The sequence below is a fragment of the Polypterus senegalus genome, chromosome 9 (assembly GCF_016835505.1).
Source record: "Polypterus senegalus isolate Bchr_013 chromosome 9, ASM1683550v1, whole genome shotgun sequence".
NCBI classification, from domain to species: domain Eukaryota; kingdom Metazoa; phylum Chordata; class Cladistia; order Polypteriformes; family Polypteridae; genus Polypterus; species Polypterus senegalus.
In genome coordinates this window covers 168,438,251-168,455,313 of record NC_053162.1, presented here as the reverse complement: position 1 = coordinate 168,455,313, position 17,063 = coordinate 168,438,251, and the positions used below count along the sequence as shown (strand labels likewise).

Genomic DNA, 17,063 nt, shown 5'->3' with positions numbered 1-17,063 from the left:
AACACGATATTTCAGCACACATCATAAATCCAGCACGAGGGCAAGTATGTACTGAAGACTTCTTCCTTCCTTCCTGGCATTGTCAGATGTCCGCCTTTATATAGCGCCTTTCACCAGTAGAACACCTCATTCTAATCCACGTACACAAAACAGGATATTTCAGCACACTTCAAAAATCAAGTAGTAGGTCAGTTTACGCCACAGACTTCATTGCTGGTGGCATTGCAAGGTGCCTGATTGCCTCCCATTGCAGGAGTGTGCCAAGTGCATGACCCCCTTTTCATGTCTTTTTACTTTACTATCTACCCAGCACAGTGCCTCCGCATTTTGTTTTTCCTGCTGTCCCCTCTCATATGCAGTCATTTAGATGCTGCTTGAGGACCCCGTTAAGAGTGGCACTTCCCCCTTATTAATTGGACCCGAATGAAAGTGCCAGTTAATGTACTGTGTAAAGGCTGTATTTCTAGCAAACTCCAACATAAGGACCCCCAAAAAGAAGGTGCTACAAAACTGTGTGGTGACAAGTAGCCAGAAGTGGGTCACATGACCCTCACTGCAGTGCTGGCCAAACGCAGCCCAGGAGGTGGTCTGCCCATTTGAGCGCGCTCTCCAAGTGCTAATGTGACCCGACAAGCTTTGTGTTCGTTGCCCATCCGCCACACATAAACCCTTCAGGCGGTGGGCACTGCTGGGAACCCAGAGGGTCACATGGGCTGAGATCATCAATGACACAGCAGCATGGGCACTGTGGCAGAGTGCTGCCTTTTGCTCTGCCTGCCTCTGGCACCTTACACTGCTGTGTCTTCATAGTGGTCTATGGTTTTTATATCGTGTTTGGACACTATAGGGCTGATTGAGGGGGACTGGGGGGCTCTCTCCTTGACGGCGAGGGGTCAACCAACAAACCAACAAACAGTGGCAGGAATTGGCCTGTCAGGTCCCAGTGCTTGGACTCGGCTCACTGCTGCATGTTCTACTGGTGCTCATGTGAGGCTCACCAAGGACCATGCCAGCGGGCAACTCCACCAGCTGGCACCCTTCAGTTGGGCCAGTCTGGTGTAAGTGTGTGTGTGGCTGTTTGGGGGGGTCCACTGCTCCCCACAACCTAGAATTTGGGATGTGAGGTGATACAACCGATGGATAAGTCGATGTATTGAAAAATTCAAACTGAGACATCGAGCAGGGCTGGTGGGGAGCTGATGAAAGTCCTAGTTTGAGTTCACACTCCTGTGCTTGTTAGTAGGTACAGTAAATGTTGTAGTCATCATTATCACCTGAGAATTAGCTTAAGGTTGACTTTGTATTATATATAAATGTACTGTATGTATTTATACTTATGACCATCTGTGGTGTTATGGGTCCACAGCTCACTGAGCAAAGGCCGTTTCTTTTTAAATAAATAATCACCGCACTCGAGGTGGCTTCATGAGGGGGCGTAGTGGTCATAGCAAGCCATGGGGCGATCGGCGGTGTGGGCGTTTCTCACCTAGTGCACAGGTGAGGGACTGCCCACATCCATGATTGCTCCCGTGGTTAATGTGCTGCAGCTGTTCTGGCCCCTTGCTGTTTAAAAGAAGCGCGAGTCGGTTGGGAGAGAAAACAGATCGGAAAAAGAATGAAAGAGAAGAGAAGGAGACGGAGGTTATAGGGAAGCATGTCGGTGCAAGAGAGAGAGAGAGAGACACAAGGAACGTGTAGTCGAGCGAATGAGCACTCATGGGCAGCTGCGAGGAAGCTGGGTGTTAGGCCGACGCCCAGGTGTTGTAGTTGACGTCGCTCCCGCTGAGCGAACAGGTAGCGGGAGTGACTAGGGAAAGGCGACTGGCCGTGGAAGACCGGAAAGGCAGCGGGAGTCGGGAGGCTTGGTCGGGGAATGTCCAATGTGAGCGTCCTGGCCGTTGGATTGAACCAAGTCTCGAGGCTGGGATGAGTGCCAGACCGAAGCCAGGGATTGGGAGGTCTCCAGTCTCGTGTGTGTGAGTGTTTAATAGGGCAGCTGCAAAGCCTAGTCGGGAGGAGCAGGTGAGACGACAGCATAGAAGAAGCACCGAGCTTGTTGTTTTTAAAGACTGCTTCCTAAGGAACGTTTTAACCTCGCTTTTAAAGGATTGGTTTTTTTTCTATTTATTGGTTTTAACCTCCACATTTTCTTATTGGATTCTTTATTTAATGAAGATTTATTGAACTGTGGACACTGCACTGTTGCACTTTTTTTTTGGTTGTTTTTTAATAAAAGCACTTTTGCACATTTGAACCATCCCCTTGCTCAGCTGTTGCCTCCACTGTCTAGCTCACCTCGGTTATATCTATCGATGGTGTTGGGTTCAAGGGCTCCTGAACAGTGTTGGGAGCACGGAGCAGAACCCGCATCGTCACACCATCATTCACACACACACACACACAAAGGCATGCACATATAAGCATGGGCCCACACACACATATATACACGTGTGCACGCACACACACACACACACACACACACACATCTTCACAACAGCATCCATACACAAAAACGTGCATAGATACACACACTCTCAAATGCACACACACACACGCACACGGATACACAAATGCACACACATGCACATGCATTCACACACATACACGGACACACACACACACACAAAATGCATATATACATAGATACACACACACCCATTCACAAATGCACACACACACAAATGCATATATACATAGATACACAAACACTTAAACACACACACATACACTCACATACATGCTTGCACACACACACACACACGCACACGGATACACAAATGCACACACACGCACATGCATGCACACACACACACAAATGCATAGATATACACACACACCCATTCACAAATGCACACACACACACACACACATCGTCACAACAGCATCCATACACAAAAACGTGCATAGATACACACACTCTCAAATGCACACACACACAGATACACAAATGCACACACACGCACATGCATGCACACACATACACGGGCATACACACACACACAAATGCATATATACATAGAAATACACACACACCCATTCACAAATGCACACACACACACACACACACACGCACACACACACACACATACACACACACTCACTTATTGCACACACGCCCCCACCCTCTGTCTCTCCCGATGTTTCCAAAGCTCCAAACTTGAGGCCCTCACGTCAGCGCACATCACCACCACCCCCCAGCCTCGTGTCTCAGGTTCAAGCGGTTGGCCCGCCATACAGAGAGGCTCTCATCCCCATCTTTTCCTCAATGGCTGCTATTCTTCTCTCCCCGTCCCTGCCATCTGCTGCTTAAGCACATTTTCTTTTTTTTTTTTTCCGCGTCTGTGACACGGGGGCTCTCCCTGGCACCTACAATCAGGACAATACTAAAGAGATGTGGACACTGGCTGGCAGTTGCAGTTTTGTTATGTAATCCTCAGAGAGAGAGAGAGAGAGAGAGAGAGGCAGGCAAGAGAGCAGGCTGGATAGGCCGGGGGGCCACCATGATGTGCGTTGGGCACCACAACACCACAAAACTCAAAAACAGGGGGGGTTTCCAAACTTCAGGAAAAAGGAAAAGGGGTGCAAAAAAAAAACCAAAAAAAAACAAAAGAGAAATACATCAAGAACTACACAGAGCTTCTTATTTAAAGGAAAGATGAATGAACAAACCTAATATGCAAAAAGGCAAACATGAATTTGAAAAGGCAGGCCACAATAAGTCAGCAAATTCAAAAATATAAGCAAGAAATCAGAACAATCCAGAAGTAGAGAATCCTAAAAGCGCAACTGCAAAATTCAAGAAGACAGATGAGAACTAATGCTGCAGAGAGCCTCTGGGGGTCTGCTGAGCTTTTACATAGCACTGGGTGGGCAGCTGCTCTGTCAGGTGGAATATATAGTGCATAAAGTACAGGAGAGGAGAAATTAATAACAAAAAACAGAAACTTAAAATATTCATGAAGAAAATATACAAAGGAAACACAAACATCTACATATAAATATGCTGCATATGACACCACCAGATAAAGTTTGCAATGCACCATCTGCTGGAATTAATTTTTTAATGCATGTAGTAATGAAATACATAGCAGTTTTCATTCCAACAGATGGCAAATGGCAAACATTAGCATTGCTGCCGACAATCCTGAGAGCAAAAGCCACATAACTGAGGCACACGACAAGCTGATGTTATAACTTAAAGGAATGTTCCACCCAAATACATTAAAGCTTTAATGGTGCGTACCCCATGAGGTTTGTAGTGATGGCCATGAACAATGTTTAATCTCATTTTATCTTTAGTTTTAGACTAATTAATTGGGCTCACCTCCCTCTGATTTAGGTCAATTTAAACTTGAGGTTGACTTCCTGGCCTGTCAGTCAGTGTTAAGATGTGAGACTGCACTGAACTTGATGAAGTATTGAGCTCACCTCGACATCCTTAATCTTTAACTGGGAGACTCTGAGCTCTGCTCACTGGCCATATATGTGGCATCTGCAAGTGCTGACTAGTTATCTGAACTCACTTCCATGTCCTTAATCTGAGTCCACTCTGAGCTCTACTCACTGGCCTTTTACTCAGAATCTACAGAGTGCTGATGAGCGATCAGAGCTCGTCTCCATGACCTTAGTCTTCAACTGGGAAACTCTGAGTTGTACACGCTAGCCTTTTATGTGATATCTACACAGTGTTGCCTAGCTATCTGAGCTCACCTTGCCATCCTTACCTCCAACAAGGAGACTCTGAGCTCTACTTGCTGGCCTTTTATTCAGTATCTACACAGTGTTGTCTAGCTATCTGAGTTCACCTCTCCATTCTTAGTCTCCAACAGGAAGACTCTGAGTTCTACTCACTGGCCTTTTATGTGGTATCTACAAGTGTCGACTAGTTATTCGAACTCTCCTCTGTGTCCTTAATCTTCAAAAGTGAGACTCTGAACTCTACTCGCTGGCCTTTTACTCAGTATCTACACAGTGCTGATGAGCTATCAGAGCTCGCTTTCATGTCATTAATCTTCAACAGGGAATTTCTGAGTTCTACTCGCTGGCCTTTTATGTGATATCTACAGTACACAGTGTTGCCTAGCTATCTGAGCTCACCTCTCCATCCTTAGTCTTCAACAGGGAGACTATGAATTCTACTCGCTAGCCTTTTATGTGATATCTACACAGTGTTGCCTAGCTATCTGAGCTCACCTCGCCCTCCTTACCTCCAACAAGGAGACTCTGAGCTCTACTTATTGGCCTTTTACTCAGTATCTACACAGTGCTGATGAGCTATCAGAGCTCGCTTTCATGTCCTTAATCTTCAACAGGGAATATCTGAATTCTACTCGCTAGCCTTTTATGTGATTTCTACACAGCGTTGCCTAGCTATCTGAGCTCACCTCGCCCTCCTTACCTTCAACACGGAGACTCTGAGCTCTACTTATTGGCCTTTTACTCAGTATCTACACAGTGTTGACTAGTTATCCGAACTCACCTCTGTGTCCTTAATCTTCAAAAGTGAGACTCTGAGCTCTACTCACTGGCCTTTTACTCAGTATCTTCACAGTGCTAATGAGCTATCAGAGCTCGCTTTCATGTCCTTAATCTTCAACAGGGAATATCTGAATTCTACTCGCTAGCCTTTTATGTGATTTCTACACAGCGTTGCCTAGCTATCTGAGCTCACCTCTCCATCCTTAGTCTCCAACAGGGAAACTCTGAGCTCTACTCGCTGGCCTTTTACTCAGAATCTACACAGTGCTGATGAGCTATCAGAGATCGCCTCCATCACCTTAGTGTTCAACAGGGAGACTCTGAATTCTACTCGCTGGCCTTTTATGTGATATCTACACAGTACACGGTGTTGAATAGCTATTTGAACTCTCCTCCATTTCCTTAATCTTCAACACAGAGATTCTGAGTTCAACTCGCTGGCCTCTCTCCCATCATGACCCTCAGACAGAGCACCGAGAGTGAACAAGTGTGCTTGCACTGATTTCTTAAATACAACCTTAGACATAAAGGGAAGCCTATAATGGCTGAAAAGGATGATGAAGGCCCAAGAAACAGCTACCAAAGAACCAGAAGATGAAAACTCGACGATAAGCAGAGAACTGTCAGGAGAGAGAGCAGGGGTCAAAACGAGAAAGCTAAAATGAAAACCAAAATGAAAGTCCTAGCAAAAAGAAAGCTAACCATAATTTAAATTTCCAAAATGTAAATAAATTCTCATGAATTGCTTTGCTCTTAATAGAAGCTTCCAAAAATGTAATGTCAAAGATGTTAAAGAGTCGTAGTGCACTCACATCACGTGGCGCGTCAGTGTTGAGTCCTGTGCTGGCAGTCAACTGGGCAGTAGCCATGAAACACCAACAACCAAAAACAAGAAACTCTTAAGAATCACGTTACCCCAACTGTCCTCTAACACTTCAGGAACTCTTTACTGCTCTGACGCTGATCCTTCTGATCATAAAATGGTTAGTTACGGTAGAAACTGACGAGAACAATTCATAATTCATTACAGAATTACGGTTTTTGAGGGTTCCTCTAGAGTGCTGCCTCTTTCTCTTGGCTCAAAAACAAATCATCACATCGCCAGCTCATAACAGGCTGAGGTTTCGCTTTGTATATTTTGCTGTTTTAGACCCTCCTCAAGAAACTGTGACATACACAGACAGACAGACAGACATTCATCATTGAGATATTGATGTTTTCGGTAACAGGGGATCAAAAATCAGAAATTGAAAATTTTGACGAATTTATAGTTTTCACTCCCCCTTAACTTTGGGGGTTCTTGCAAAGCAAAAATCAGCTAACGAAATGGTGATGTAGGAAAAATATGAAGAATTCATTTGATAAAAATGATGCGGGCGTGTGCATTAAACATCACATTCACAGGACATTAAAGTGCCACACGAGGGCATGTTGTAAATTCCACCGACATCTGAATGACCTCCACGTTGCCTCCAGCAGCAGAAGCTTAGCGGCCACCCAATGCTGACCCTGACCTTTGTTCTAGCGGGAGTCCGCAGTGGGTTGTTCTTTGAGCAGATCGGCAGTGCTGTTGACAGACTGACCTCCCTGATGGTTTGTGTCCAGTCCAGCCGACCCCCTCTTGCTAATCTGCCCCCTTTTGTTTCTGTGCCAGTAACAATACCAGGCCTACAACGGGTACGAGGCTTACAATTACATTCGGAAACACAGAGGTGATAATTGAATATTTGAGAAACACGCAGACATAAAATCCTACAACAGGTAAGACATAAACAGGAGGCCACACTGCGCCCGTTGACTACAAACTAAGTACTTACACCTGATCATGAACTCTGAACACGTATGCAGTGTATCCACGGTGATTATCAAGAGATGGGCTTGTGGGGGGCCGTGCTTTAAGTACAATAAACTTTTCTGCCAATCAGTAAAGTACCCAGCGGGTTACACCAATCTGATTTTTTTTTTTTAATTTGCAGAGCATATCAGGTCATAAGATGTCGATTGAGACAAAGGTCAAGGGTCTGGCCACAGTCACGTCAGGAGTAATCGGGTGATGAACAGACAGACAGATGGACAGACCGTAGCGTTTAATGTCATCAGCCGAGATCTGATCTGCTGCCATCCTAAATGACTGCTTGTAAATATTTTTGAATAAATCAGTAATCTGCAGATTAATGAAAACAAAACCTAATCCAATCAGTCTGTGGTTCATTCATCACTGCACATTAACTCCAAATAGGAGTATACATTAGGTGTTGGAATGCTGACCATCACGAGGAGGAGGAGGAGGAGGAGGAGAAGGAGAAGGAGAAGAAGAAGAAGAAGAAGCAGAAGAAGAAGAAGGCGGCATTTCTGTCACCGTGACGGTCAGTCTGGAGATAAAGCAAGGAAAAGAAAGCAAGAATGGTAGGCATCAAGTCATATGAGAGTGTTAAGATTCACAGCACACAAGAATATTCTACAAAAATATGCAAGACCACCAAAGAGAGCCAAACACCAGGCTTGACTCCCCAGTAGCCTGACCAGCTCAACCTCAAACTCAGGCAGCTTGACTTCTTCCTCAAGGCCATGTGGGGCTTTGCCTCTAAAAGTATGAAAATAATGGCAGACTCCCCAAAATATATTCAAAATGCCCCACAAGGGAGTGGATTACCGGAAAACCCTTGGCTTGTCTAAGAGAGAGCAACAAAAATATTTTTTGTCAATAAATTAGTTTTTTAGAAAAAAAATAACAAAATACTCAAAAATGTAAGGCAAAAGGATTTGCCAAAAAAAGGCAGTCCACAATGACCAGGTCCCGGCACAAACATCCCATAGTCGAAATCCAAATTCAGGAAACATTTCCAGCCAACTAACTACATCAAAATAAGGACAATACTTAGAGTGCTAAACTCTCGACGTACTTTGGGTCACACAGTCAGGGGGCAGGAGTGCTGATGCTGCTAAAGTCACCCTGCTTGAATACAAGAGACCCCTTAATAATAATAACAACAACAACAACACATGTTATTTATATGGCACCTTTTCTATGCTCAAAGTGCTTCACAAATATCTGAAAAGGTACAAAAGGAATAACAGCAAAGAGAAAGATCAAATTAGTAAGACTGGACACAAACTAACATCAAATATTGCACAACAAATAAGAGATTAATCCATGAGAAATAAAGTTCTAAATCAGAGTATGAAACAACAGGAATTAATAATAATATTATTATTATTACTACTACTACTACTACTACTACTACTACTACTACTACTAATAATAATAATAAATACCTAAATTAGAGTAAGAAACAACATGAATTATTATTATTAATTATTATTATTATTAATAATCATCATCATCATCATAATCATCATCATGAGAAACAAAGTTCTAAATTGATGATGGCGATTATTATTATTGTTATTAATAATAATAGTAATTAATAAAACAAGCAAAATACTAGAAGAGAACCAAGAGCAGATATCCTAACTTAGGCACCACTGCACACCAAAGCATCATGTTCTGTATCTGCCTGCACAATGTTTCCTGTGAGTAGGTTAATTGTAAGATTAACAAAAAAAAGAAGTAGAAAAATAAAACATGGAATACACTGCAGAAAAAAAAATCATCAAGTCATTTTTAAAAGGTGATTAGGAGACAAACCGTCTAATATTTGGTAAACCAAAGCCAAACAATGGACATTTACCTTTGCCATGCCATTGCCCGTCAGGTCAGGTCCTGTCCACTGTAATTCAGACATTAAGACTTCTGTTGCATTACCCAGGCTAACGGACACTGGGGTGGGGGACATGAGTTTCTAACCACTGAGATACAAACTAAGTAGTGTTAAATGATAGAGATGACCCTCTGCCGACCACTCAAAGAAATGATTTGCATTGCTGACAAAGTCTTGGTGGATCACCTGCCACCCAAGAAAAAGTGCAGGGCTAATGGGGAATGGAGTCACTGTGGAAAACATGACAATGAGGTATTTATAAAGATGATGTACTGTAGGTGGGCTTGGTCTGCACAGGCTGGTACAGTAAAACATACAGTATTAAACAATCTTGATAAAGACACACAGTGCATAGACAGACAAACAGACAGACAGATAGATAGATAGATATGAAAGGCACTATAGTATATAATAGATAGATAGATAGATAGATAGATAGATAGATAGATAGATAGATAGATGATGTCTTTCTTCTTGAGTGGGTTATAGCTGACTTGCATTGTTTCTTTTGCATTGTAATCCATGCTGCAGTGCTCTTTTTTAATTTCAATCTATTTGCTTGCTTTTATATAGCTGAAGCATTTATTTTCAGTAACTTTGAAAATTTCAATGTTAATTTATCATTTCTGTTACATTAATAACACCAGAGCCCTAATGAGGGGCTTGTACAGGGTCTCATTTTGGGGTATTTGCTTATTTTCAGCTTTGCATGTTACAGTCCGCATGCACGTCAGCAGCAGTACATTTTGTCAAAGGCCGCTCTCGAGGTCCAGAACAGCAGCCTGCGGTCCTCTACGACGAGCTGCTCTCTGCTGCTGTCCGTGGTGCTGAATCCGACACTTTACTTCCTTTTCCCCTACAGCGCTAAACGCGCGAGCTTGGAAGTGAATGTGACACCACTGCAACAGAGGCGGCTGTGCGCGCGCGAGTCGCCATGGGGTACATGCTGCACATATACGACGGCGTGTGCCAGCTGACTGCACCAACACTCCAGAAGCTAACGTCTCTTTTAGCTGCTCGATAACTTTCCTGAGTGTTCCTTTAAGAAGGCAAAAATGATGTAGAGTTTATGACAGGACTGTGTTAATAAACAAACACTGAAGTTAATAGTCATATTTTGATATCTTAGCATATTACACATTTCACTGACATACAAACAGCAAGCCCAACATAATTAGCTCAGTCTTCAATGAGCAGCACTATCAACTGTTGCGGCTCGACGATATTCGTGGATTTTTCCACCAATACTTTGCCGTTTGCTTCAAGAGGACACCTCGCCACTTCATTCTGCAGGTCAAGACATCTAAATAGCGAGCAGCGATACAAGAAGAGGACACCACTGGGCGTTGAGATCCCCTGCTCACCGGCTGATATTACAGTTGTTCCGGTGGGCTACGCCATAACGCTCCCTTCTGCCGAGATGATCAATTACGGACAGAAAACTTAACAGCTCAGCAGTAACTGTTTAATGCCAGCAGATTAATTAGCGGCCATCTTCCGACAAGCGAAAATCGTATAAAAAAAAAAAAAATGAATCGCACATTCTCACCAAATTAAATGGTGAGCTGCCCACCTCCATTAACTTGTCGATTTCTTCTGCCACTTTCTAGTCTAATGTGACTGGTACAACTGGTCACATACACGACGAGCACAGCGACCACTTGTGGACAAAGTAAAGTCTACGGGAACACTTTATTTCAACCGCCAGGTTTTAATTTTTTTTTTTTTGTAAACGTCCCGCTACACAACTAGGCACAGTAATGTAGCTATACGCCTCCCAATCCTTGACCCCCTTCTGTTTCACACAGCCACTGAATCCATTACTGTTACCAGTTCAGCTCATACAGTAGCCAAACAAACTGTTTTGCTATTATAGATAGATAGATAGATAGATAGATAGATAGATAGATAGATAGATAGATAGATAGATAGATAGATAGATAGATAGATAGATATGAAAGGCACTATCTAATGACAGACAGACAGATGGGGCCTCTCATGAAGAGCAATATCAGGGCAAGGACTGTCAGATACTCACAATGTTAGATTAATTTACTCCCAGCCCACCAAACCCAGAGATGCCCATGTCGGAGTCGGGTGAAAGTTAAACATGAGTCACTAGCACCTTCACGTGTGACGTGGTGACCAAATGGCGTTATAAAACGCCCCGTCCATGGCACCTCTCTCAGTGTAAGAAGCTCTTCTAAATATCCGCTCAGTCAGTCAATGGCGCCTTTAACATGCTGCACGGTAAGTCAGCCTCTCACTGTACAAAGGTCCCATAAAACACCTTAAACAGCCAAAGGTATCCAAACAGTCAAAATTGTAATGTCATCCATTATTTAAAAAATTCAAACAGATAAATGTAAGAGCAGTTATTACTGTGCCAGAATATTTGATGTGGTGCTGCCATTGAGCGGGGGTCTCCAGCTCTGGTCCTGTGGGTGCAGATTCTCGTTCTTTTTAACTTGTGAGCAGTTTTTGCTGCTAATGAATTCACCTGCCTTCACTTGAATTGCTTCGCTATTTAAGACTCAGACCCCTCCAATATTTCTATTTTTTATTCTAAATTAGCAGCCAAACGATAAAGAGATGCAAAACGAGGAAACACGCTAGTAGTAACCGGCATCCATCATACAATACCTGAAAATAAAGAGAGGTGAAGGTCTCAGCAATGCTCATCTGCTGAGGTCCACCAAACATTTCAATGGTGGTCTAAAAGTTAATTCCTTAGCAGAATGTGAGCACCAGCAAGCCATGGAGGTAAAGAATGGATTTAATTAACAACAACAGTTGTCTTGTAATAAGGTTGGAGCTTGAAGCCCCCCTTAGCTGCCCATCTGTGGGCTCACTCACCTCACATCTCATTTCTGTTTGGGTGCCATTTAAGGAAAAAAAATGAAGAGGACGGACTCTTCAAAGGACAAGTCAATTAATGTGAAGAGAAAAGAAATTAATCAGTAGCTTAAAGTGGCCGCAAAGTAAGAAAATTAAAGTGTGCAGCCCACCAGGACCGGAGTGCAAGACCCCTGCCATAGACTCACAGTGCTGCATATATTAATATTGAGATGCTGCAGTTCCGGTATTTTCTTTCAAGTTTCCGACCCACTTTATTTAGTTTATTTCCTCACATTTTATTAACAAGCACAAGCACCCCTAACCCTAACTTTATTAATGCTTGCCTTATAGATTTCTCGGTTCCTGACGCTGTTTTGAGGGTTAAATGATTGGAAGTTATTTTATCGTTAAATTACGGTCCATTTTTGAATAGTGGGTCTGTCAAAGGTGTCCTTCAGGTTAATAATTATGACCAAGTTCTTCCTTTACACCATTAATGACTGACACTTTCCCATTAAGGATTGTGACAAAGTGCTTCACAAACTCCATTAACGCTGCCTACAGCTAAATCAAGTGAATGACAGCGCCCTTCATATTAAACACATTCATATAATCAAAATCACAATAATGTCGTTTTCAAACACACTTAAAATAGACAGGTGCCAGTCTACCACTGGGCACCACATACCAGGGTCAGTTCACAGGCACCCTCTGCCCTCAGACACCCACCTTTGGAAACGAGTAGAAAATGCAAAAGCCACCCAGAGTCATCAGGTGTTTGGCGTTTGATAGCAGAAGAGAACCAGCAGCCACCATGGCACAGCTCTGTGCAAAATGAATGAATCATTGGCACCATTCACGGTAAGTAACATGACAAGGCGCTTCAGAAAATCGAGTGTCAAAGGACACAAAGGGTCACAATACACAAACACTTCACTGATGTTGACTCCATTTTCCTTTAGGAAGTAACACAGTTGGCACACATGACGGCCGTCAGTCCAGCAAGAGGCGCCACATTTTTCTTACCATGACTCACTCACTCAATCAATAAAATGGACTGACCTTCATAATGCCAAGGACTGCAAAAGAAAAAGCTTGTGGACAAAAGGGTACCTGGGGGCACAAGATTGCTAGTGATACTTGCCAGTGCCCGTCTCGCACTAACTTAACCCCAACATGCAGCAGAACTGAAGTCCTGACTTATGGATGGAAAATCAGAGACTTCACAACCAAAGAAAAGTCAGAAGCAACCAGCGACCCACCCGGGCCTCAGGTCGGGGACATTCACACCAAACAGAATTAAAGACCATGTGACAATAGAGTGATGTGACCCACCTGGGTCTCAGGTTGGGGACATTCACACCAAACTGAAGTAAATCACATGTGACAATAGAGTGACATGACCCACCTGGGCCTCAGGTTGGGGACATCCACACCAAACACAAGTAAAGCACTTGTGACAATAGAGTGACACGACCCACCTGGGCCTTGGTCGGGGACATCCACACCAAACAGAATTAAAGCCCATGTGACAATAGAGTGATATGACCCACCTGGGCCTCAGGTTGGGGACATCCACACCAAACACAAGTAAAGCACATGTGACAATAGAGTGACATGACCCATCTGGGCCTTGGGCGGGGACATTCACACCAAAGCGAATTAAAGCCCATGCGACAATAGAGTGATGTGACCAACCTGGGCCTCAGGTTGGGGACATCCACACCAAAAAGAGGTACAGCACATGTGACAATAGAGTGACATGATCCACCTGGGACTCTGGTTGGTGACATCCACACCAAACACAAGTAAAGCACATGTGACAACAGAGTGACATGACCCACCCGTCCAAAGCAGGAGGAAGACAAGTGTACTCACCTAAACTTCTCCGCACCACTGTCTGACCTGAAAAACAAAAATAAAAGACCCATCAGAATGAAAACCAGTGACTCTCCGAACCACGAGAACTGGGCTGAGTGTCCAGATGTGATGGCAGCAGCAGTTCATAAAAACTCTCTTATAGCAGAGGGGTCTGCTTGGGGGGTTTAAGTGCTGAGACTTGTATGGATGTAACCCAAGCAAGGCGCTATATATCAAAAAATGTAAGGGAGAATTTCACAGCACTCCATATACTGCTTGTCAGGTCAGGAGGAGGAGGGCAGGCTGGGTGGGCCTCTTCAGTGAAGGACCTGTGACAATAAACTTGAACTCGACTTAAATGTAACGCCACAGATGTAAGGAGATTCTTGGTATTCCACCTTTGAACATTTTAAAGGGGGTTCAGTTTATGTGGTCAGGAGGTGGCAATGGAGAAAGTCCACTGCCAAGTTAGGGTCACTCTTCAACCTACACTGGGTGAGGAAATCCACTCTGAATGGACCCCAACTAGGAATAAAATGGGGGGGGGGGGAATCAGGTGTACCTGCTGGGCCAGCACACTGACCGGCTGCTATTCCGTTTTTAGAGTGGCTTCAGCCAGTTACAAGGCCTCAACAAGCAGCCATGCTGCCCAGTCACTGGTGCTACTGTGATACCCGCCTAAAAGAGAGAAGGGGAGCGAACAGCTCAGAACATGCGCCAGTGCCGCCTTATGGGAACATAGCAGCGTGATAGACAGAGTGAGAACAGTGTCGCAGACAGACAGACGGAGAGACAGAGAGAGGTGTGACAGACAGATGGACGGACAGAGAGAGAGACGGAGAGAGGTGTGACAGACAGATGGACGGACAGAGAGAGAGAGAGAGAGAGAGAGAGAGAGCTCAGTGTGACCTGATTGACAGACACACAGACAGAGTGACAGCAGCGTGACAGACAGAAAGCGTCATTTGACAGGCAGATAAGAAGACAGACAGACAAAGAGAGAGAGCAGAGTGACAGACAGACAAGCAGACAGATGGACGGACAGACAGAGCAGTGTGACAGACAGACGGACTGCTTGATCAGTAAGAAACGGGACAGACAGCAGGGCAATTGTGAAAAACTGTCATCTCCTTGTCCCACAAGTGGCAGTATAGATGACAAACCAACAGCACACAAATACACCTGAAGGGAAGAAGCGTCGGAGCAGTCCTAGGAATGGCACAAGGCAACTTGAAAACAGTGAGGCACCAGAAGAGGACCAGGATGGGGAAGCCAACGCCACACACACATGCCCTGCTATGATCTGTGAGGTGACAGGGTCCAGGAATGGAGAGGGGGAACTCCAAAAAAAAAAAAAAAATTATTGCAATCCCCAGTCTAATGGAGGTGGGTGTAAATGAAGAACCTGGCATTGTACAGAAAGTGTAAGGGAAGAACTGCTGGACCAGCTCAAAACAAGGGACCACCAAAAGGGTGTGGGAATCGTCCATCCCGCACTGGGGGGAAAGGATATGGAAGTCTCCACAGAGCATCCTGAAGTTAATGAGGTGCAATAACCTGAGGGTACCAGCTTTACCCGTCACCAGTGAGGCACCCCACTTGTTATTGTAAAGGGGCTCTTAACGCAGGTGGCGCTGCTGGCTGCGGGTGACTAGCGCAACATCTGATGATTCATTAAAACTGCCACTAAACTCTCAGGAATAAGACGTCCCGGTCCTCCCAGTAGCTAACAAATTTCCGGCTAATCAGCTGCTCCGGCTCCTGTGTGAAGGCTGGCTAATTAAAACTCAAAGATGCTCTCAGCGCTCCGTCCCTGGGGAGCAGGGCAGATGACAACAGCATCCTCGGGTTCATAATGAATATTATGCTGGCAGATTCCATCCATGGGGAGTCAAAACTAAATGGCACGCTGCAAAAATAAACAGGATGTGCAAGCGGGGAGGACAGAAGGGCTACACGGGTGCAAGTAACCAAGACTGCCTCACGTGGGGGTCCCGGCAAGCCAAAGTATCACCTTAAAAATGTGGATGCACAGTTAAAAGATCACAGCAACGTGTCAGTCCAGACATGGCGCTGATTGCTGTCCCGAGGTGGAATATTAGGGACACTGAAACACACTTCAGACGAGGGTCACTGTCACTGTAGTAATAGTGAAGGGGACGAGCAAAGGTTTATGGTGACCCACCAGGTCCCACTGATGCCCCTCATCAGAGCTGACCTGTGCTCAGCTCCTCTCCACGTCAATGTGCTGAAACCAAAAGGGCACTCGGAATTAACTTGGGGAACAGCACAGCGCTCTCAGCCCGACTGTGTATAGGCAATATAAGAGGGGCAAAAACAGTCACAATTTAATGAATACAGTGCCCTGAACAGGATACGCCATCATCAGCAGGATCTGAACGCAATTAAAAATGTTTGTCATCTTGTTCTATACACCTATTATATAATTATTATTGTTTAGGGGAGCATGGTGGTGCAGTAGTTAGTATGGCTGGCTTATGTATTGAGTGTCCCAGGTTCAAATTCTGCACTGTGTCATGTTATCCCTGGGTCACTGTGGTGACAGCAGCAAAGATTAATTCTATTTGGTGTGTGTGTGTGTGTGTAATGATATCACCTACCTATGAAATGATATTCCTTATTGATTTATGTATGGTCTTGTTATCCCAGCTTACTATTGGGTCTTTTTTTTTTTGACTTTCCTCCTTACACATCTGAGAGTACACACTTTTTTTTTGCCAGGAAAACAAAAAAAAAAAAATCTAAAAAAGGAGTCCTCGCTTTTCCAGAACTTTCTAGAAATGTACAGGTGACGCTCGTAGTCTGGCACGGATTGGTTTATATTATCCTAAAATTCCAACAAGTGTTAGCCCACCTTGGTATTTCTCAGACCCCATTAGCACCTGAGACTTTAGCTCCCCTGGATTGTACTGAATGCTCTCACACAAGATGACATCCTGTGCAATCAAAGCAATCAAGCTCACTTGGGGTGAGGTGACTGGCAACACTTCGGTCAGGGCAGCATTTACGTGGAACAGTATTTTTTAATACTATGAAATGACAATATTAAAAAAAAAATAGAGTTAATAATGAACCTTAACAATTGAGTACACATCCAATTCTTTATTTATATAGTATTTTGAACAAGACAGAGAAATATTTTAT

At 44.2% G+C, this 17,063-nt stretch overlaps 1 protein-coding gene across 8 annotated transcripts in view; it reads right to left on the bottom strand.

Annotated features, from left to right (window-relative positions):
* gramd1ba (GRAM domain containing 1Ba) overlaps positions 1–17,063 on the bottom strand; it is a 325,749-nt gene that overhangs the window by 108,430 nt on the left and 200,256 nt on the right. For all 8 annotated transcript variants that reach the window (XM_039764176.1, XM_039764172.1, XM_039764180.1 and 5 more), the window contains one exon: positions 13,917–13,943. In XM_039764176.1, coding sequence (XP_039620110.1) covers positions 13,917–13,943 — 27 coding nt within the window. The remainder of the gene's footprint in view (positions 1–13,916; positions 13,944–17,063) is intronic.